At 38.5% G+C, this 21,971-nt stretch overlaps 1 protein-coding gene and 1 long non-coding RNA gene across 3 annotated transcripts; both read left to right on the top strand.

Moving 5' to 3' along the window:
- Positions 1 to 1,110: 1,110 nt before the first annotated feature.
- Positions 1,111 to 2,513, top strand: LOC311080590. The gene is made up of 3 exons (XR_014605648.1): positions 1,111 to 1,704; positions 1,834 to 1,924; positions 2,429 to 2,513. It is a non-coding gene; the product is annotated as an uncharacterized lncRNA (long non-coding RNA).
- A 303-nt stretch (positions 2,514 to 2,816) lies between these two features.
- poldip3 (polymerase (DNA-directed), delta interacting protein 3) lies at positions 2,817 to 15,568 on the top strand. 2 transcript variants are annotated; one of them, XM_084110582.1, is made up of 10 exons: positions 2,817 to 2,969; positions 5,488 to 5,597; positions 6,893 to 7,269; positions 7,585 to 7,641; positions 7,784 to 7,876; positions 9,083 to 9,268; positions 10,568 to 10,645; positions 10,984 to 11,113; positions 13,486 to 13,552; positions 15,226 to 15,568. In XM_084110582.1, the coding sequence occupies exons 1-10, from the start codon at positions 2,902 to 2,904 to the stop codon at positions 15,461 to 15,463; spliced, it is 1,404 nt and encodes a 467-aa protein (XP_083966708.1). In that variant the 5' UTR covers positions 2,817 to 2,901; the 3' UTR covers positions 15,464 to 15,568. The 2 variants fall into 2 exon arrangements, with proteins under 2 accessions (XP_083966708.1, XP_083966707.1); XM_084110581.1 differs by having other exon boundaries at positions 7,582 to 7,641.
- Positions 15,569 to 21,971: the final 6,403 nt, after the last annotated feature.

The raw sequence follows: 21,971 nt of genomic DNA, 5'->3' as shown, positions 1-21,971 counted from the left end.
ATCTAAATCAAGTTTTATGTATTTATTTAAATCTAGTAAAAATCGTATTTACCTTTTTATTTAATTATTTAATTTACTTTAATCAAATGTTATTTTAATTTTTTTTTAATCATTTTTTTATTTTATTTTGTATTTAAATAAAACTGTATTTTAATCTAATGTATTTATATATTTTTTATTTTATTTTAATCACGTTATTTATTTAGTTTTGGCCTCTCTCGAGTGGGACCTCTAGCGCTCTCTTGTGGCTCTCTGAGAAATCGCAGCTTCGAAACTCCTGATTACAAGTACCTCATAATCGATTATAAAGTCTCTCTTAATTAACAGTGATTGGGTGTGTCGGGGCAGATCCTGGTTCCGCGAGGCATCTCACGAAGTAGGCGAGTCACCTCAGCGGACGGACCTGTACCCGTTCAAAAATTCCTCTCGCGAGAATGAGCGAGGACACGGGCGTCACCCCGCGTCGTTATTTTCCTTACTCATCAGTTTAAGGCATGACTCGTCAGTGCGCGCGCTCTCAGTACGGGTCACGCGCGCCGCTGTGCACAGTGACGGTGAGGAGAGGTCAGTGTTTCACTCAGTCAGGAGATGCTCCTTACAATTATTGTTATCTTTACAGTTATCAATATAGTTATTGGTACAGTTATCAATATAGTTACTGTTACAGTTATTGTCATCATTACATTTATTTGATCATTTCATGTCATCATTTTATGTTATAGTTATTATAGTTATTGCCAGCTGAACTCCCAGATTGTGACATTTGCCATTTGGTTGATATTATTTATTTTACACAAATTGTGTTTATTTATAATGTAACGTGTATGAATAAATGAAAATAATATCCATATAAGGTTATTGTAGAATAAATCTGCTCTCTAAAACAAACTATTAAACATTTTTACTTTAATAATTCTTAATGAACCGCCCTAAATAAATCAGGCTTCACACTTTCACTAAAGGTAAACCGCGATTCAGTTAATTTGCTTAGCGTTTGCATATTCAAATGATGAAACCACAGATTTTTTTTAATATATATATATATATATATTTTTTTTTTTACACTGCTTTTCTTATTTTTATTTATCTAAATCAAGTTTTCTGTATTTATTTAAATCTAGTAAAATATTATTTACTGTATTATTTAATTATTTACTATTTAATTAATTTTAATCAAATGTTATTTAATGATTTTAATCATTGTTTTTTTGTTTTGTTTTTTGAACAAAACTGTATTTTAACCTAATGTACTTAATTTAATCACGTTATTTATTGAATTTACTTGTTTCTTCTCTCGAGTGTTCCACGGACCTCTAGCGCTCCCTTGTGGCTCCCTGAGGAATCGCAGCTTTAAAACTTCTGATCACAAGCATCACATAATCGATCTTTAACTCTCTCCATAAGTCATAGATTCTCGAGCAGATCTGGAATCGATCAGATGATTCCACATTTTTCATTATTTACTCTGGATTGGGTGTGTCGGGGCAGATCCTGGTTCCGCGAGGCATCTCACAAAGTAGGCGAGTCACCTCAGCGGACGGACCTGTACCCGTTCAAAAATTTCTCTCGCGAGAATGAGCGAGGACACGGGCGTCACCCCGCGTCGTTATTTTCCTTACTCATCAGTTTAAGGCATGACTCGTTAGAGCGCGCGCTCTCAGTACGGGTCACGCGCGCCGCTGTGCACAGTGACGGTGAGGAGAGGTCAGTGTGTCACTCAGTCAGGAGATGCTTCTTAGTACACTTCACTAGAACATTGTTATCATATACCATTCAATTATTAGCATTTGATGGTAAAAAAAGCTCACTTTATGATGTGAATGTGGTCTTCAGACAGTGCATTGTGGGATCGTGGGTGACGTCACGGCGCTTCGCTGTTCTGATTGGCTGTGGGAGTTGGTTTCGCATGTTCAGACTTCTTGCTGTGTGTAAAAGTGTTTTCTCGTGATCTTTTACTACATTAACATGTGATATTTGGAAACGAGACATACATTATTAATTTGCGTTCCATGGGCTATTTCATCGCTGTATATTCAAGCTAGCAGAAACCTGTTTTTGTGGTGCTAAAGTTATATTGTTACTGTTATGGAGAGTACAAACAAAAAAAACTGTTAAAACTGTGCTTTCATTTTATACATTTAAGATTTTGTAAAATAGCAAGGCATTATTTCATTATTTTTATTAATTTGTATCAGTCAAAGGTTTAGGATCGATAAGATTTTTAATGTTTTTAAAAGAAGATTTATTATTTATTATTTTTATTTCTGACCCCAAACTTTTGAACGGTAGTGTTTACTGTTACAAAAGCTTTCCATTTCAGATAAACACTGTTCTTATGAACTTTCTATTCATCAAAGAATCCTGAAATAAAAGTGTAAATAACTGTTTTCAACACTGATAATAATCATAAATGTTTCTTGATCATCAGATCATCATATTAGAGTGATTTCTGAAGGATCATGTGACACTGAAGACTGGAGTAATGATGCTGAAAGTTCAGCTTTGATCACAGGTATAAATTAAACTTTAATATATATATTCACATAGAAAACAGCTGATTTACATTGGAATAATATTTCACAATATTACAGTTTTTTATTTTTATATTTAATCAAATACACACATCGTTTTACTCCATAGCATAAGTAATTTGAAAACAGTATAAATTAGCTTTGAAATTGTTTCTATTTGTAATGCTTTATCTCTTGAATAACGCAAGGCTTATAATTGTGGATGTAAACAATTGCTAACAATGAGCAGTGATTTAACCGTCTTGCGTCTTCGCGTTTCATGCGTGTGTTTTGACCCTCTCTGCTGGCCGTCACGCATTGTTTCGCCCCGCCCATATGTGCGTCACGCGCACGCGCACTGGTGTCTATACGGAATCCAGCAACGGTAGAAATGGCGGATCTCTCTCTGGATGAAGTGATTCGTCGCCGCAGTTTTAACCCTCGGGGAGTCAGTAAGAGGTAAACCTTTCCCAACACTTTATACAGCGATACTATAAACCGCTACGGTGTTTTAGCGTTATTCTGCTTTTATAAACGCAGTCGTGTAAGGTTCTTAGCGCGCGAGATGTCCCGCCTTCCCCTGCCGCTGATTGGCTAAGATGGCCGTTGTCGTGTTGTGATTGGCTGACGCGCGTGGCTCATGGCGTCCATCGCGTTTATGTGGCTGTTTGTACAAACAAACCCCGTACATTCCTTAATGTAACTTATCGTTTATATTCGCATTATCTCACACTGCAAGCGTTACCGTATATCGCTGAACGCGGGTGTGTACACGGCTGTGTTACAGAAACACGCTTCGTTCAGCCATTGATTGATGTATCGGCCGATATCCGTCGATCGACAGAAGTGCGTAACGTTACAATCAAACACTCTCGACTCAAAGTAACTGACTATAATCCGTATCGCGTGTAACATAAAGCATACATGTTTGAGTGTGTACATAAACAAACGGCATTTCTTACTCTTGTACCAGTCAGAATGAAAATTGACTGATGTGAACTAACACACTGGATAATAAAGCTAATTTTGATTCTGACTGATATAATGATTTTAAATTATATAATATGAACTAAATAATGGTCGACAAATATTGTTTTTTTGATTGCCGATATCTTAGAGAGTAGGGTGGCCGATATAAAGCTTATATACTTTATATTTATTTAATATATAGTTTATATTTACTTTACATATACTATATATATATATTTAGTTAAATTATAAATTAGAGAAGAAATCTTTAAAATAAACATGCTTACACTTTAGATGGCAACTTCTTGAATCTGCAATCCTATTACAGTGTTTTTTTTTTACAAATAAAGTAATTGTTTAAAAATATGTGAATAAAGAGGAAGTAAACACTGTAACGGCACTCATTAATCTGGTAATTTTGTGCGCACTGGTAATCATATTTCTTCAAATAAAGACAAGGTAACGCTAATATTATACAGCATACTAGTGTTGTCACAATACTAGAATTTCTAACTTCGATACCTTGAAAAATATCGATATTCGATACCACGGAGGGGGTATTTTTTTTTATTTAAAGCTAAATATAACAAGTCTAGAACATGACAATGAGGAATATTTTACATGAACAAAAATGTCCAGAGGTAGTGCACTTGTTTAAAAGCATAAATGCTGGTTAATACATTAACGCTATTTGATGAACAGATTTAAACGCGAACGTTACTCACTGGATAGACATGAAGCCAAAGTCACCTTTATTTATATAGTGCTTTTAACAACACAGATTGTGTCAAATCACTTAACAGTATCACACTGGAGGATAGTGTCAGTAATGTATAATAATGAGATTAAACATTACATTTTCAGTTAAAGGCATTTCATTACTGAATTCAGAGATGTCATTGTCTAGCTCAGTTTAGTTTAATTAGTATCTGTGTAATCAAATGGATGATAATCGCTAATGAAGGCAAACTGCAGAATTAAATAATAATTTTTTTAATAAAGTTAAATAAGCACAAGTTAATTTACATTTGAAATTTATATTAACTTTAAGAATTACGTTGAAAAAACGAGACAACCCACACTCATATCAACAGCAATACTAGGCCATCTTGGGTAATGCTTCAGAAATGTTAAAATAAGAGGAGTTCCCAACCTCTCGAAATCATTTATGTAGATCTGGGCGTCGGTCTTTCAGGTGCTCTGCTATATTAGGATCACACCTGACGCGTTCTTCAGGTTAGAAAACTGCATAAACACACTCTTCACAAGATATCACCGCTGGACTCCATTAACTCTGCAAGCTTTGTGATATTAAATGCTTATTAGATATTCAGGGATTTGTTTAAATGATGTACATGTGCATTTGCTGAATGTTGATGGGAAATGATTAAGTATTTTTAACCTGATTGTTTGCCTTTTCTGTTACAAATAATGTATATATATATAACATTTTCGCATACCATTTACTTTCTTTGTTTAGGGGCCGGTTTCACAGAGCTGTTTTAGACCGGTCTATAGTGTTAGACTAGTCTATAATCTGCTCATAGACTAAATGCAAGTTAGACTGTTTCACAGAAATAAAGACTGACTTAATTAGACACCTATTACCCCCAGACTAACTTAGGTCTAAGACTCTGTTACCTTGGCAACCAGCAGTAACAATCAGTTACATTACATACAGCCAAAAGAAAAGGGAAAATGGCTCATAATTTAAACATTTCTTCTTGTTACTACATTCTCCGCTAAATTTCCCGAGTAAAATGTCCTTATAACTGTTATACTCCTCCAACAAACACATATTTTCCGCTGGGGTAAACTGCACTGAGCGGCTGAATGCGCTAATGAGCTAATGTTTATTCTGACTGATATAATATGAACTAACACACTGGATAATAAAGCTAATTTTGATTCTGATTGATGTGAGAATCACACACACGAGTAAGAAAGGCCGTTTGCATGTTGTCTTGATGAATATTCATGAGCGAATGTGTGTCTGTCCCGCCCACAGGCCCGTATATGGCAGAGGGGCGGGGTCGGTGGGCAGGACCTTCGATGCGCGGCAGAAGATCGGCAGTAGTGATGTCAAACAGCGGCTGGGAGTGGGCGGAGCCACAGGAGGTAAACGCCCTGAGATCCACGTCCATCAAGCTGTTATTCCCTCACTGTAAACCCTGACACTCTAATAACTGATCGGTTTGAGTAGGACCAACTTAAACTAATTAGTTCAGTCTGAGTAATAACTGAGTATTCAGCACTTTCTTTTTCTTTCAAGTTCACAGAACTAATATATTTTAAGTAAACCGAACTGTTTCATGGTTTTGAGTTTTATGAAATGATTTATTTGATTTTAGACGAACTTAAGTCTAACTGAAACTGGGCTTGGATTTCTATCTCCCAGCATGCTTTGCCCATGGCACTCGAAAGGGAGAGTGAATGCTAAAATTAAGTGTAATATAATTTTTTTTTTGTGCAAGATTAATGTTATTTTTTATGTTTTTTAATGCTAATTTAGAATAATTTTTGTTGATGATGTTTTTAGGAAGTGGTGCATGAGCTTGAGGGTTTGGGAGCAAATATATGTTAAAAGCTTTATGTTGCTGCACTCATACAGCAAGTGCTATGCTACCGTTAACATGTTAGCAAATTAGCAAGTTAACGTTTATTGAACTAGCTTGTTAGCTAGCTAAGTTTAAACGAATACAGATTCTCTCATTGAGGGTACATGAACATTTTAAGCTAAAGGTGCAGTGTGTAATATTCAGGAGGATCTGTTGACAGAAATGCATTATCATATACATAACTATGTTTTCAGTGGTGTGTAAAGACCGTTCATAATGAACCGTTATGTTTATTAGCTTAGAATGAGGCATTTCTCTCTACACACACCGCAGGTCCGCTTACATCGTGTTTCTACAGTGGCCCTGAACGGACAAATGCATTTTTCCACTGTTGTTCTTTGTGCAAAGAAGCTCGCTAAAGTCAGCGAATAAAACACTGACACAATGCTGAACAAGAAACGATAATATTCACAATAACATTGTTTTACTGAATAATCAATTAAACATAATTTCTTAATTTAGCTTTGTAAAGAAACCTCATTTTTAACTGGCTACTCTTTGCTGTCTCAATTGATGACATCACTTCCTGTCAGCCACCGTAACTTCTGTTGGGTGCAGTTCACAACCTCACCACTAGATGCCGCTGAAATTACACACTGCACCTTTAAATGTCTGAATTGGTGTACTCAAACATTTCAAGTTGTGAACAAAATGTATGAATCCAAAATAAATAAATGAATTTCTTAACTTTTAATGAAAAATTTTAATGCAACTGATTGTCTTATATTTTTTGAGTTTTGCCAACTCATTCAGGTTTACAGTGCTGCAGACTCTAGTTTTCTGTCTGTCGTCCAGCGTTTCAGGTGAAGGACGCGCGGGAGAAGCTAGCGCAGAAGGATGCGCGGGAGAAGCTAGCGCAGAAAGACGCGCGGTTCCGTATCCGGGCCAGAGGGGGCAGCGCAGGCGCGGTGGTACAGGATGCGCGGCAGACCATCAACTCGCGCAAACACCAGCTGACGCCCGCGATCGCCTCGGTGCCGCCGTCACCCGCCAAACCCGTCGTCCCACACATACACATCCACAACACCGGACCCAGAGGGGGCGTGGCCTTGCAGCCCGGGGGCGGGATCACCAGAGTCGTCGATGCCCGCGATAGGCTGAGCTTAAAGAGGAGCGTCCCACCGACGTCCAATCAGCTTGCAGCAGCTCTGAAGATCACCAAAACCATCCAGGTGAGCCAATGACTGGCAAGATTAACATCATGTGACCCAAACGATGGTTCAGATCAGGGTTATTGTTATCGAGACGCTTCAGATGCGCACTGTTCAACATGATGATTATGCATTGCTTGAAATTTGATTGGAGAAAAAAGGTGCAAGTTTTTTTTTTCAACTTGATGTGTAGAAATGATTTTCAGTAACTTTAGTTCAGGAGCGCTGAGCTGTCACTTCCTGTCAGCTGTTACTGTAGCTGGCCAATCAGAGCGCTCTGACCCGTGATTGACAGGTAACTGATGTTGTTCGTGTGTGTGTGTGTGTGTGCAGCAGAGGCCTGTGGGAATGACCAGCGGGATCCGCATCAACGTTCCCAGCCGAGCGGCTCCGGTCAGTGTCACATGACTCGCGCATCACTGTTATGATGAGAACACACTCTCTGGTCTCTCACTGCAAGGGTCTGTCACATGACCCACGCATCACTGTTATGGTGAACGACACGCTGAACACACTCTCTGTTCTCTCTCTGTAGGGTGTGTCTGCTGCCGATGAAGATGAGGATGGTGGAGGAGTGATGCCCAACAAACAGATGAAGTTCACCACAGCCAACAACCTGCAGACACGAGTGAGACTCCCTCACACTCACACACAAACACTCACCCACCCACTCACCCACTCACTCACCCACTCACTCACCCACCAACACTCACCCACTCACTCACCAACACTCACTCACTCACTCACCAACACTCACCCACTCACTCACCAACTCACTCACTCACCAACTCACTCACTCACTCACACACACACTCACTCACTCACTCACCCACCAACTCACTCACTCACCAACTCACTCACTCACTCACTCACTCACCAACACTCACTCACTCACTCACCAACTCACTCACTCACCAACACTCACCAACACTCACTCACTCACCAACTCACTCACTCACCAACTCACTCACTCACTCTCACACACACACACACTCTCACTCACTCACTCACCAACTCACTCACTCACTCACTCACCAACACTCACCGACTCACCGACTCACTCACCGACTCACTCACCCACTCACTCACCCACTCACTCACCAACACTCACCAACACTCACCAACACTCACCAACACTCACCAACACTCACCAACACTCACCAACACTCACCAACACTCACTCACTCACCAACTCACCCACTCACTCACCAACTCACTCACTCACTCACTCACTCACTCACTCACACACTCACTCACTCACTCACCAACTCACTCACTCACTCACCATCTCACTCACTCACTCACTCACTCACTCACTCACTCACACACACACACACCCACTCACTCACCCACCAACTCACTCACTCACCAACACTCACCCACTCACTCACCAACTCACTCACTCACCAACTCACTCACTCACTCACACACACACACACACACACTCACTCACTCACTCACTCACCAACACTCACCCACTCACTCACCAACTCACTCACTCACCAACTCACTCACTCACTCACTCACTCACTCACACACACACACACACACTCTCACTCACTCACTCACTCACCAACTCACTCACTCACTCACTCACCAACTCACTCACTCACTCACACTCACTCAATCACTCACTCACCAACTCACTCACTCACTCACACTCTCACTCACTCACTCACTCACCCACTCACCAACTCACTCACTCACTCACACACACACACACTCACTCACTCACTCACTCACTCACTCACTCACTCACTCCCTCTTCACTCACTCACTCACTCACACAGTCTTATTGCCTGTCTCTCTCATATATCTAACTCTCTCTCTGCAGCCGTTGCCTGTCTCTCTCTCGACTCCCTTCACTAAGGTGGTGAAGAACGACTCGTACACGCCCCCTTCCGTCTCCACGGCGACGGCCCGCCCCCCCACACAGACCCTGCAGCCTGTCTCCAGGACGACCGCCGCCACGCAACAGCCGGGTGGAGATGCCAGCAGACAAACACACACACCCCCACAGGTACACACACACAATGTCATTCACACACACTCGTTCACACACCCACACACACACTATCTCTCTCTATCTCTCTGTGTCTTAGGATTGTGCAATTAATTGAATGTCGATTTCGGCTCCCAGCGATCACCAAAATAGTGCAATCGAGTAAAAACTGTTATTTTGCCATGTTCTGTTTTGCAAGAACGCTGTAACTTCATCTTGTGTTCTGAATGACACACGCATCCGCCCTCCCGAAGCCGTGAACCCTCTCAGCTTGAATGTTTAAACTGATAAGACTTAAACAGAAGTGAAAATGCTCAACTTTAGTTGTGATGCAATTCTGGCTACTCGTACAGTCTACATGCTGAAGTGAATCAGTGTTTGTGGGGGGATTTCCACCATTATAAGTGGGAGACCTGCGGGAATTATTAAAATACTCTGTATTATCTGTTGTATTATTTATTTGAATAGTTCAAAAAGTACAATTAATGTTCAAATTTCGATTTTTTTAAGAATTGTTGAAAGGTGTCTTTGGTAACACTTTACAATAAGGTTCATTAATTAGCATTAGTTAACATGATCTAATCATGATCAATACTTCTACAGAATTTATTAATCTTAGCTAATATTAATTTCAACATTTACTAATACGTTATTAAAATCAAAGGTTCTATTTGTTAACATTAATGCACTGTGAACTAACATGAACAAACAATGAACAGCTGTATGTTTATTAACTAGTATTAAAAAAGATTAATAAATACTGTAACAAATGTATTTCTCATTGTTAGTTCATGTTAGTTAATACATTAACTAATGTTAACTAATTAACCTTATTGTAAAGTGTTACCGTGTCTTTTTAATAAATGCAACACGTTCCCAAAGTCATGTGAAATAATTGTTACATAATCGTGATTTCAATACAGACCAAAATAATCATGATTATGATTTTTTCCATAATCGAGCAACCCTAGTGTGTCTCTCTCTCTCTCTCTCTCTCTCTCTCTCTCTCTCTCTCTCTCTCTCCCCCCCTCTCTCTCTCACACTCACACACACACACACACACACACACACTCTCTCTCCAGTGCTTGTATGTGAATAGATTGACAAGCTGCTGAGAGTGGTGTGTGTATTTCTTTCAATTAAGGGTTAAATCTAATGTTTTAATTAAAATATCTTTTTTGTTTTCTTCAATATTTGTTGAATGTAAAGAATAATGTTCAGATTAGTGGATTACCCCAGTAGTGTGTGGTTGCAGCACTGTTACCTGAAGGGGTTAACCTGTGTGTGTGTGTGTGTGTGTGTGTGTGTGTGTCTCAGCCTGTGTTCAGTCCACTGGAGGGAACTAAGATCACGGTCCACAATCTTCATCCTCGAGTGACGGAGGAGGACATAGTGGTGAGTTTACTCAGTCATCAGATCTGTAATATAAGAGCTTATGCACGTGTGTGTGTGTGTGTGTGTGTGTGTGTGTGAGTGACAGGGTTAAAGCCTTTAAGCATGAGTGGAATACTAACAGCAAAAGATAAGGCGAATGCGTGATCGAGATACATGAACGTGTGTTTCAGCAGGAGTGCCAGATCGCTCATGATGATACTGTAATATCTCATCTGTCAGATGAGACCAATCATGACACAGTTACATGTCAGAACACACTAGTAGATCAGCAGTGTGTAGTGGGTGTGTGTGTGTGTCGTGTACTGATGTCACAGTAATGTGTGTGTGTGTGTGTGCAGGAGCTGTTCTGTGTGTGTGGCGCACTGAAGCGTGCGCGGCTGCTGAAAGTGGGCGTGGCCGAGGTGGTGTTCGTGCGTAAGGATGATGCGGTCAGCGCCTACAGGAAGTACAACAACCGCTGCCTGGATGGTAAGGATTATTATTATATCATAATCAACACCTTGAGCTCTGAGACCAAAAAAGCAACATTTTGTAGCCTGGATGCCAGCCGAACTTAGCCCCGCCCACAGCATGCAAACTTAGCCCCGCCCACAGCATGCGAACTTAGCCCCACCCACTCCATTTGAACGTAGCCCCGCCCACAGCATGTGAACTTAGCCCCGCCCACTACATTCTAGGTCGGGAAGTTCGGTCCGGACTTGATCCGTTGTGGAGCAACTATGCTCGTACCAGAGCTGTTCGGACCAATCAAACGGTCAGGGCGGGCTTTATACGATGATGGACAGATGATCAACCGTAATGTAATCATCCACGTCACCAACGAGCGCACTTGGGTTGAATTTGTTAACAGCAAAGATGGCTGCCGCCATCGTGTCTGTTATAGAAGATATTGACAGCGCATTCATTTTAAAAGAGTAACAGAGAGCCACGCATAGAGCCTCGATCAAGGCATTTGTCGATCGGAAAGATGAATGAAGAACACTTACTCCGTTGCTCTGATTGGTTGTAGGTCTATCCAATTGAGTGCAGAGGCATTTTCTTTCCTGGTTTGGTTGAGACACGCCCCATAATCAAAGCCTCTGCATCGCATTCTGACTAGAATCTGAGTATGACGACGTCAGGCCAGCCGCGGCGCTACCATTGTGGGTGGGTGGGCCCGGACCTAAAATGGGTGGGCCCAGGCCCACCCGGGCCCACCCATTTTCTACTATGGTTTTGTACATTCCTTCATTCGGATCTATTTGCGATCCATTCCATTCTAAACAAACAACGCAGTTTAGCCTTCATTCGTCCTTGTTACATTATTCATTAAGATAATAATAAATGCACGCATAATTATCAGTGAACTTGATAAATGTTGCAGATATGTTTTACTATGCATGCACAAACAAATGCCTTGTGTGCAAAATTCAGAATAAAATTAATGTGCAGCAATTTGTACAAATAGAGAGTCTGTAGGCCTATATGTGTTGTAGCCATCAAGCTCATTTAGTTTCATATTTGTTAAAATATTATAATGTTATTTTTTCATCTAAGTTGATTATGAAAAGTGAACCGCACGAGTAAGATAGGATACGCAATATCGAGAGACATGGAGCGGGTCAGACATGATTTTGACCACTTAATTAAGTTAGAAATCCCTTTTTTAAGTGAATTTCGTTTTGTATAAATTGTATCTTAATTTTAATATTTTTTTTATCAACCAATTGCATGGATAAATATAGGAGACAATATAATCATAGAGGCGCCCGCGCGGTCACTTGCATTGCTCGTGAACAGGAGCGCATCTAATCCTAACTTAACGAAACTCAGCATACGCCTCACAGACATGAAATATATCTTAAAGCTTGAAATGTCTTTTTAACAATTTAAAACGAAAAGAAAAAGGCTAGGCCTACTCTCTGATTATGCAATCCATGATGTGCATTTCTCTCTATAGGCGCGTTCACGGAGATGACGATCGACAACTTCATCTTTACAGCTGTTGCTGCTGTTAATAAACTAAAAATAATAGGCCTATAATTTTATTAAACAATACATTCAATTAAATTGTAATTTTATTAAAAAAAGCAACAAAAATTCCTGTTTAAGTTTTTTTTTTTTTTTTTTTTTAAACCTGTATTACGCATTAAATTCAGGTAGGCTATGAGTCGCTGTCCTACGTGCCGCAAAAAAAAGGTCTGAAACGGAGATGAAGGGGAACCCCCTTTTTTTTTTTTTTTGGCTTATTTTAACTGGCCCATCCAGTTTTCTGGAGGCCCACCTACAATCAAAATCCTGGCGCCGCTAGTGCGTCAGGCTAAACATTTAGAGCAAAAATCTGAGAAAACTGTGTTTTTTGTGAAAGACTTGGTCCAGATCAGATTCAGAAGGACGATCATAAACACGGCTGGAGTCGATCGAGTCCAGTAGCGCCCCCTGCTGTATAACAGTGGAAACACTGAGGCCGAACATTCACGCCATGGCAGAGAAAGAGTTAATCATAATAATAATAATAATAATAATAATAATAAAAGAATTCAAGTTCCACTGTGTGATGATATTTATATTATTATTATTATTATTATTATTATTATTATGATATTGTATATATTATTGTGTATTATGTATATATACCGTATTGTTCCGAATAGAAGACAGAAATTCATCTGTATAAACATGTTCATCTTATATTCAGGTCTAGACTTTCACATGTCAATAAAATAAAAAAGATAGGTGCCGCAAATGGTACATCTTGAAAAGGGTCTTATATTCTGAACAATACAATATATTGTCAGTCATAATTTGTAGAAGTGAAAGTGAAGAGCATGCCCTGATGATGTGTGTGTGTGTGTGTTCAGGTCAGCCGATGAAGTGTAACCTGCACATGCAGGGCAGTGTGATCACGTCAGAGCAGCCCATCCTCCTGTGAGTTCCCATCACACACACACACTCATTACTGACACACTACATCAACTTCAGTTTCATCATTTCAACATCTTGTTCTAATTACTATTTTTTTTGGTCAATTTCAACTTTTATATGTAGACAATTTTGTATGTCTTAATTTCAATTTGTCATAATTTTTTATTTATTTCATAATTTCAACATCATAATTTCAGCTTTTTATATCATAATTTCAGTTTGTAATTTTTGTTGGTCCCTTTGAACATTGATCCGGGTTCACACTGTACGAACTGGCCGTTCTCAGAGAAACTGCGAATCCTAAAAGATTCTACAATTGAAGTCAAAGGAATTCAATTACAATTGAAATTGACATACCTGATAATTTGTCATAATTTCAACATATCACAACTTCAGCATGTCATAATTTCAACGTCATAATTTAGTTTTTTCTCTTAATTTCAATTTGTCAATTTTTACTGTTCTAATTTTAACTTTTTGTTAATTTCGACTTAGTATGTCTTGTCAATTTTCAATTAGTCAATTTCTACATCATAATTTCAACATCATAATCTCAATTTGTCATAATTTTAATTTGTTATTTTACATTTTCAATTTGTACATCATTTCAATAGGTCAATATTTCAATTTATGTCAATTACAATTTGGCGTAATTTCAATTACTCAATTTCTACATCAATTTCAGTGTGTTCATTTCAATTTGTTATAATTTCAACATCCTAATTTCAATTTGTCAATTTTGATTTGTCATCTTTTCTAACATAATTTCAACGTCATAATTTCAATTTATATCAGAATTTCAATTAGTCATAATTTTGATTTGGTATGTCAATTTCGACATTTAAACCTCATCATTTTGACTTTATCGTAATTAAGACTTACTATATCATAATTTCGACTTTATACTTTTTCAATTTCTATGACAATTTTCAACATGCCGTTATTTCAACGTCATAATTTTGTCTTAATTTCAGTTTTTCATATTTTCAATGTCAATTTTTAATGTCCTAATTTTAACTTTTTGCTAATTTCGACTTCGTATGTCTTGTCAATTTTCAATTAGTCAATTTCTACATCATAATTTCAACATGTCATTACTTCAATGTCATAATTTCAAGTTGTCAATTTCAGTTTGGCATAAATTAAATGTCAATTTCTACGTCATAATTGCAACATCATAATCTCAATTTATGTCATAATTTCAATTCGTTATTTTACATTTTCAATTTCTACATCATTATTTCAACAGGTCAATATTTCAATTTGTCAATTACAATTTGGCGTAATTTCAATTACTCAATTTCTACGTCAATTTCAGTTCATTTCAATTTGTTATAATTTAAACAGCATAATTTCAATTTGTCATAATTTTGTCTTCATTTCAACTTGTCATTTTTGATTTGTCATCTTTTTTAACGTAATTTCAACTTGTCATAATTTCAATTTATATCATAATTTCAATTAGTCATAATTTTGACTTGGTATGTCAATTGCCATTCATGTCACATGCCATTATTTCAACGTCATAAGGTAATTTAGATTTAGATGTCATTATTACGTCATAATTAGGATATGTGAAGCATGATGTGATGGATTTGTGGTCTGTGTTGTTGATGATAATAATAATGATGATGATGATAATGATAATAATGATCATCATAATGGTGATGTTGCAGGAGGTTGAGTGACTCCCCCGGGGCGGTTGGCTCGGCCCAGAAGGACTCGCCGTCATCGTCTCGCTCGAGCTCCAGACCCGCAGGGGCCGAGGTGGATCCGCAGACTATCCTGAGGGCCCTGTTCAAGAGCACCAGTGGCCCCAGCAGCACCAGTGGCCCCAGCGCCACCAGTGGAGGAGGAGGAGGAGCGGAGACTGGGGCTGGAGCGCACGCCACCGCCTTCCGCATCAAGATATAACCCCATCATCATCATCATCATCATCTCAGAGATGACCCCTGTTTGTGTTCGCTTTTAACCTCTCTGTCAACTCTTTCTTTCTCCAGTAAAGATCTTGGTTTATAACCGCTGTCTCTCTGCCGTGTTCATTACCACATGTTCCTGTGCTCAACTGTTACCGCGGCTCTTGGGAAACACACTTTTATTCAGATAGTGACGGTTATAATGTTTCAAAAAAAGATTGTTTCAAATAAATGCTGTTTCTTTGAACTTTGTTCATCAAATAATTCTGAGAAATAAAATGTATGATGGTTTATACAGAAATATTAATCATAAATGTTTCTTGAGCATCAAATCATCATATTAGAGTGATTTCTGAAGGATCATGTGACACTTAAGACTGGAGTAATGATGCTGATCACAGGAATAAATTACACTTTACTGTATATTCACAGAGAACAGCTGTTTTACATTATAATACACTGTTTTGGTCACTGGTAAGCAGAAGAGACTCAGAAACTAAACCTGGGTGTCTGTGTGTAAAGAGAAAAAAGTGTTTTTGTGTATTTGACTTCAGTATCCTGATTTATTTACAGGACACATTTAAAAAAGATTATATAATTATAGTATTACTAGAAAGAGATAAACACTAGATTAAAGTAAAAGACAATCAAATGTTCAGGTGGGAATCGAGATTTGCAGCATTACTGAAGTCACGAAGAAGAGGACTGACACCGACAGACAACAGATCAGTTACTGATAATATGAGAAACAATCTCAGCTCTCAGATTCGGTCCATTTTATTACGAAATTCAACAATAAATACGGTTTTGGCACTTGTAAATGTGACGTGACAGATCGTTGTATCGCCTGAACCGATCATCTCTTACTCTTCACTACTAGTTAATAGCAAATAAACACTAATGAACAATAGGTGTGTTGAAAGATACAGTACAACTTACCGAAATGTATATCCCTCATACATAATATAGATCATGTGTTTTTCACCCGTGGAAGAGCTCAATAACAGCTGGAGAGCACAGGTTCACTATATATTTTTGTGGGGATTTGCTAAACTATACATTTTTGGAAAGGTTATTGTATTAGGAGTCAGAAAATCAATGTTTGCATTTGCCCAGATGTCTATGTGGCGGCCATATTGATTTTTTTTTTAAAATGCCCGCCGTAAAACTTTTATTTGTAATATCTCGGCTTCTGAATAAGCTGGAATGTTGATTTTATTTGAACTGCTAAAGCCACATTTTCAGGGTCAGGGAATCCAATGGTGCTAGTTACAAAGCTACAAGACTTTGCCACATTAACCCATAGATGCATAAGTGGGTCAAAAATGACCCGGTGTGGTCGTTTTCTTGCAATATCATTGTAATGAAAAGTTGTTCGCATTTAATATTCCATGTTCCTCAAAAAACATGTTTTTTTTTTTTTTTTTACCGTCCCATTCAAATACATCCACAATATGGGTAAAAAAAACTACACATCCAAAGCAGTTGGTCAGAGTTCCTTTTATTGAAGAGTTAAAAATGAGCTCATGTAAACCGTGGATGTTCTGGAACTATAGATATGCACATTTAGACCACAGTGTGATTAAACAACTTATACAACAGTTGCCTTTGTACTTGGACATAGTCCCCATCATTCAAACTGGCCCTCTCTTGAGCTACCTGAAGAATGAACCCATAGGACTAATCTAGGGTGTTGGACCAGGACTCCTTTCTTTTTATCATCAGACTGGCAGAAAATGCAGTGCTTCCAGTTGGACTCCTCAGCTTGACATACCCCTTCTTTACCTTGTGACTTGTCACTCATGCTTGGCACCTGCAAAGACATAAAATATTATCAAGCTACTGTTGTTATCTAACTACAAAGGGTAATTTGATGATGCATGATAACACATACTCTCGACATAATAATTATGAATGTAGGCTACTAAAGTAGCCTAATGTAAGCTAGCTAGTTAGCTAACTATAACGTAGGCTAATTTGAAAAAAATACTCTTTCAAACAATCATCATTTATGACACTGACACATACTATACAGTAATGTTAGCGACCTGTTAGCAGCAGTCATAAATGTATATGTTGTTGAAATATAACATTCTGAGGTAAAAATTAAGATAATAGGCTACTTACTATACATGTACCAGATGCTCTGTAAAACAATGTTCCTGAGGGATGACACACCTGATATAATATGTTGTGTATTCCACAACAACTATCCCAGTAGTATATCAGAAATCATATATGACACACACTGTACAGTAATATTAGCTAGCTTAGTTAGCTGTAATCATAGCTATATGTATAGATATGTTGTTGAAACATAGTTTCTGAGGTAAAATGAAGATAATACATGTGTTAGATTCCTTGACCCCTACAATGTGGGTTTTAGCAGTAAAAATACACATTCCAGTTTATTCAGAAGTCGAGATAATACAATTTTAAATTTTACGGCGGCCATTTTTTAAACTCCAATATGGCCGCCACATAGACATCTGAGCAAATGCAAACATAGATTTTCTGACTCCTTATACAATAATCTTTCCAAAAGTGTATAGCAAATCCCCAAAAAATTCCCACAAAGGTTAAAATCTGAATATAATGAACCTGACTAATATGTCACGTACGTAACGTTACATTTACCTCAGGAACATTAATGACCATAGCACGCTAGTTGGCTAGACAAATTTGCTATAGAGAGTATTTAGCTAAATATGTGCACTATATTACATATTTATTATACATTTTTTTTTACATATATCATTAAAGTATTATAATAAAAACCCTATTATATTTTTTAATAAAAGCTGACAGGGCTTTTATTAGAGTATATCTGTTTGAGTATATATCTGTATATTTACAGCATTAGGGGAGATATTTTTTTCTTGAGAAATATTTACGTTTCTGTAGCTAATATTTATCTAAATTAATCGATATTGAATCAAGATCGGATTCAAATCACAAGAATTGAAATGAAATTGTGAAATTCGTGTCAAGCAATAATAAAACCGTAACCAGTCATCCCAGCAAACAAGCTTGTTCCGAACGTCCACTACGTCCGCATTTCCCTTACGAAAATTAACCATGTTTTTTTTTGTAGTAACCATAGTTTAACTATGGTTTTTGCAGTACAGCCATAGTAACTACAAATGAACCATCTCAGAAAAAAAAGGTACACAATGATACAAATAATGTTCCTCAAAGAACAGTTTTGTACCTTTTCAATAAAAGTACCTTTAATGGTACAGGAAAGACCTCTGACGATACTGTTTGGTAGCTTTTAAGGTGCAATTGAAATTAAGGTAAAAAAATAAAAAGTAAATTAAGTTACATAATTGTTCTCACATCAAGGGTACAGTGATAGGTCAAATTCATGATTGGTTGCTGTGTTGAGTATTTGGCATAGCAACAAGACGCTGATTGGTCGAAATCGCTTCAGCCACGGAATTTTCCGAACTGACAGCGGGAAGCGGCTAACGTTACACGACTGCAGCGTGGTCCAGAGTTTATTTTAAATATCAAACTTGAAGAAGATGAAATTGAAAGGTGAGTTTCACAGCGCACAGCTCAGGTTACGGTGCATGTGAATAAAGCAATGTATGCCTTCTTGTTTTCTGGTTTCACATAAACTGGACCAGCAAAGTCAAATCCAGTAATTTCGAATGCTTGGGCCTCGTTAATGCGCTCTTTTGGTAACGGTGCACAGACCTGAATATCAAAAAATCCTTTTACAGGCTACCTCAGGACGAAAAAAGACGCCATCAGTGGCTTGCAGCCATCAAGAGGGCAGACTGGACACCAACTGCAAACACTCTGTGCAGTGCTCATTCTGTCTGTGGTGACTGGATGAAAATATATTGTTAACGAGCTAACGCTAGCTGCTCGCTGTCGCTAATCACCACAGTCTTCACAGTCTTCACTCGGACGCGCGCTTCAATCCGTTGAGGAGACTCTATTCGTTCCGGTGAAATTACAAAACAAAATGCACACAAACATGTCCCTGCCTGATATACAACCATTGATAAAAATAATCGGTTTTGATAAAAATAAAAATAAAAAAAAAACTATATGAGTGCGAATTAGAACCCAGAACCTCTGACACGCTTGAAAAAAGTTCTGCCCCTGGACCATTTAAATACACACTTAAAATAGTCGGATCAACATATAATAGGCCTCATTAAACGACTAATTTAATTACTTAAAAATCATACAATGTGATTTTCTGGATTTTTGTTTTAGATTCCGTCACTCACAGTTGAAGTGTACCTATGATAAAAATTACAGACCTCTACATGCTCTGTAAGTGGGAAAACCTGCAAAATCGGCAGTGTATCAAATACTTGTTCTCCTCAGTGTGTATATATATACACACATATATACAGTGGTTAAAGTGGGATTTGGCAGGTGGGGGAACCCTCAAATTTTGTGTAGGTGCAACAGGGAAAAATTACTCGCCGTGGGACTACATATTGAGTATCGTGGCATAGAAATCCTTTTTGGGACAAGAGTGTCACTGTGGCGCCAAGTATCACAATACTTATTTACTTTTTTTTTTTTTTTTTTGCAGTGTTACCCCATAAAATGTTCCAGTCTCCACTGCTTCAGCTGCCTGTCTGTAGTATGGTCCAGGGTTGTGTTGTCTGGCTAAAAAAGCATCAACTTGTCTCTCAACCAGGTGCACAGCTCGAGATAACGTTATGTCCCTTGACTGCAAACTTTCCGATAAATCTTTAAGCTCCTCCAAAGCATCAAGCATGAGACCCATGTTCTTTATAAAGTCCGCTGATGAGAGCTTTGTTGCAAGACCCTGAAACATGCATCTCTCATTTGCACTGCGTTCAGCATCATGACTGGCTTTGCAGAAATGAGCATAAGCGCCTCATGCATTGTCCACACTGCCTTCACTGCTCTGTGTGATGAGGCCACCCACCTCACACTCAGGACTCTGCCAATCTTTATAATCACAATTCCTAATTCTGAGACGGCAGAACTGAGCTCCCTTTTATTCTTGGGGGATTAGTGGTACAGACAATACAATTTGTCCATGAAACTTGAAAAATGATTAATTTCTGTGCACTGCTTAACAGCATCCCCAACCGCCAGCTCAAGTCTATGGTTTAAACAATGCCAGCCAATCAGACGTGGCAACTTGCTTTTTAGCCTGCTAAAGACTCCAGCTTTTCTCCCTAATATAACAGAGGCTCCATCAGAGCAAAATCCAACCAAACACTCACTGAGAAAGGCATTGTCAAGGCCATGACCTAATAAACAATTCAAAAGAGCCGCAGTAATTCCCTCTGCATTAGTGGACTGAAGTTCCACCAAGTCTAAGAAAAATGTAGTTGGTTCAGAATTATTAACGGAGCACCTCAGGTACACAAGAAGGCATGATTCTTTGCTTAAAGTAGTGCCCTCATCAATAAGTATGGTGAGTTTCGGCCTTGTAGACATAATGCTTGCCATTAAGGCACCTTTCATTTCTTTTGAAATTAATTGTATGATATCGCCACGTCACATTTGAGTGCAGTACTCTGCCGATGTTGACCCCATTTGCCTTTTGCAAGTCAAGAAGTTCGGGGTGGTCTGTGAAGGGTTTATTACGGTTTGCAATGTAATAAGCTGTTCTGAATACTGACATTGTAGAGGAGGTTATCTCCTCTTGTGCCACAAGTAAACTTGAGTCTAACTGCTTTTCTGATCTCTTTTTCAGTATTGCAACTGCCTGTATGTGACTTTGCGATGACTTGTGTTCATGTATTTTCTTTCGCAGTGATGTCATTTGTTTGGTTTTTGTTCTTCCATATGGGGAAATTTTACAGTTTTGCCATTCACTGGAAAAAGTGTACCTTTGAGTTCCTTGTCTGTAAACACCAAGTGATGTGGCACTTTTGCATACAGAACACCCTAACTTCTTGTTAGAGACATAGATAAATGGGTATGCTTTTTTGAAATATTCATATTGAGAAATTCCCCAACAATCTGGCAAATTCTGTTTTAAGCTATTGCTCTGGGCTAGGCTACTGGTACTGTTTTGGGCTGTGGTGTTGATGCTGCTTTGGGCTATGCTGTTACGGCCTGTGCTGTGCTACTACTGCTACTGCTTGGCTGGGCAGGGCTGGGCTTGGCTGCCGCTGGGTTGCTGCTGAGCTGTGCAGTGGTGCTGATGCTGGACTGAGCTGGGCTGAGGTGCTGATATTGGGCTGCGATGCTACTACTGATGTTTCCCTGGGCTATGACCTGGGCAGCTTTCATTCTCCTAATCATGGTGAAAATATGGAATTTGAAAAGTGGTACTAAGTGTCACTTCAGCTTAAATCATGATGACTGCAACAGTAAAAATGGAGAACGCAATCTGCTCTGTATCAGGCCAAATAAGTCATTTTTATAGTACATCACAGCGCAAATTACCCAGTTCCATGACCTGGACTGGCTGGAACTGTGATTTCACATGGCATGGCCACTAAATAATACTTAAGACTAAAGTTATATTAAAACACTAAAATATGTATTGT

This window comes from Abramis brama (assembly GCF_963993115.1).
Source record: "Abramis brama genome assembly, chromosome: 1".
Taxonomy (NCBI): Eukaryota; Metazoa; Chordata; class Actinopteri; order Cypriniformes; family Leuciscidae; genus Abramis; species Abramis brama.
Note: the sequence above shows the minus strand (reverse complement) of the source record. Positions and strands in the feature narration are given on the sequence as shown.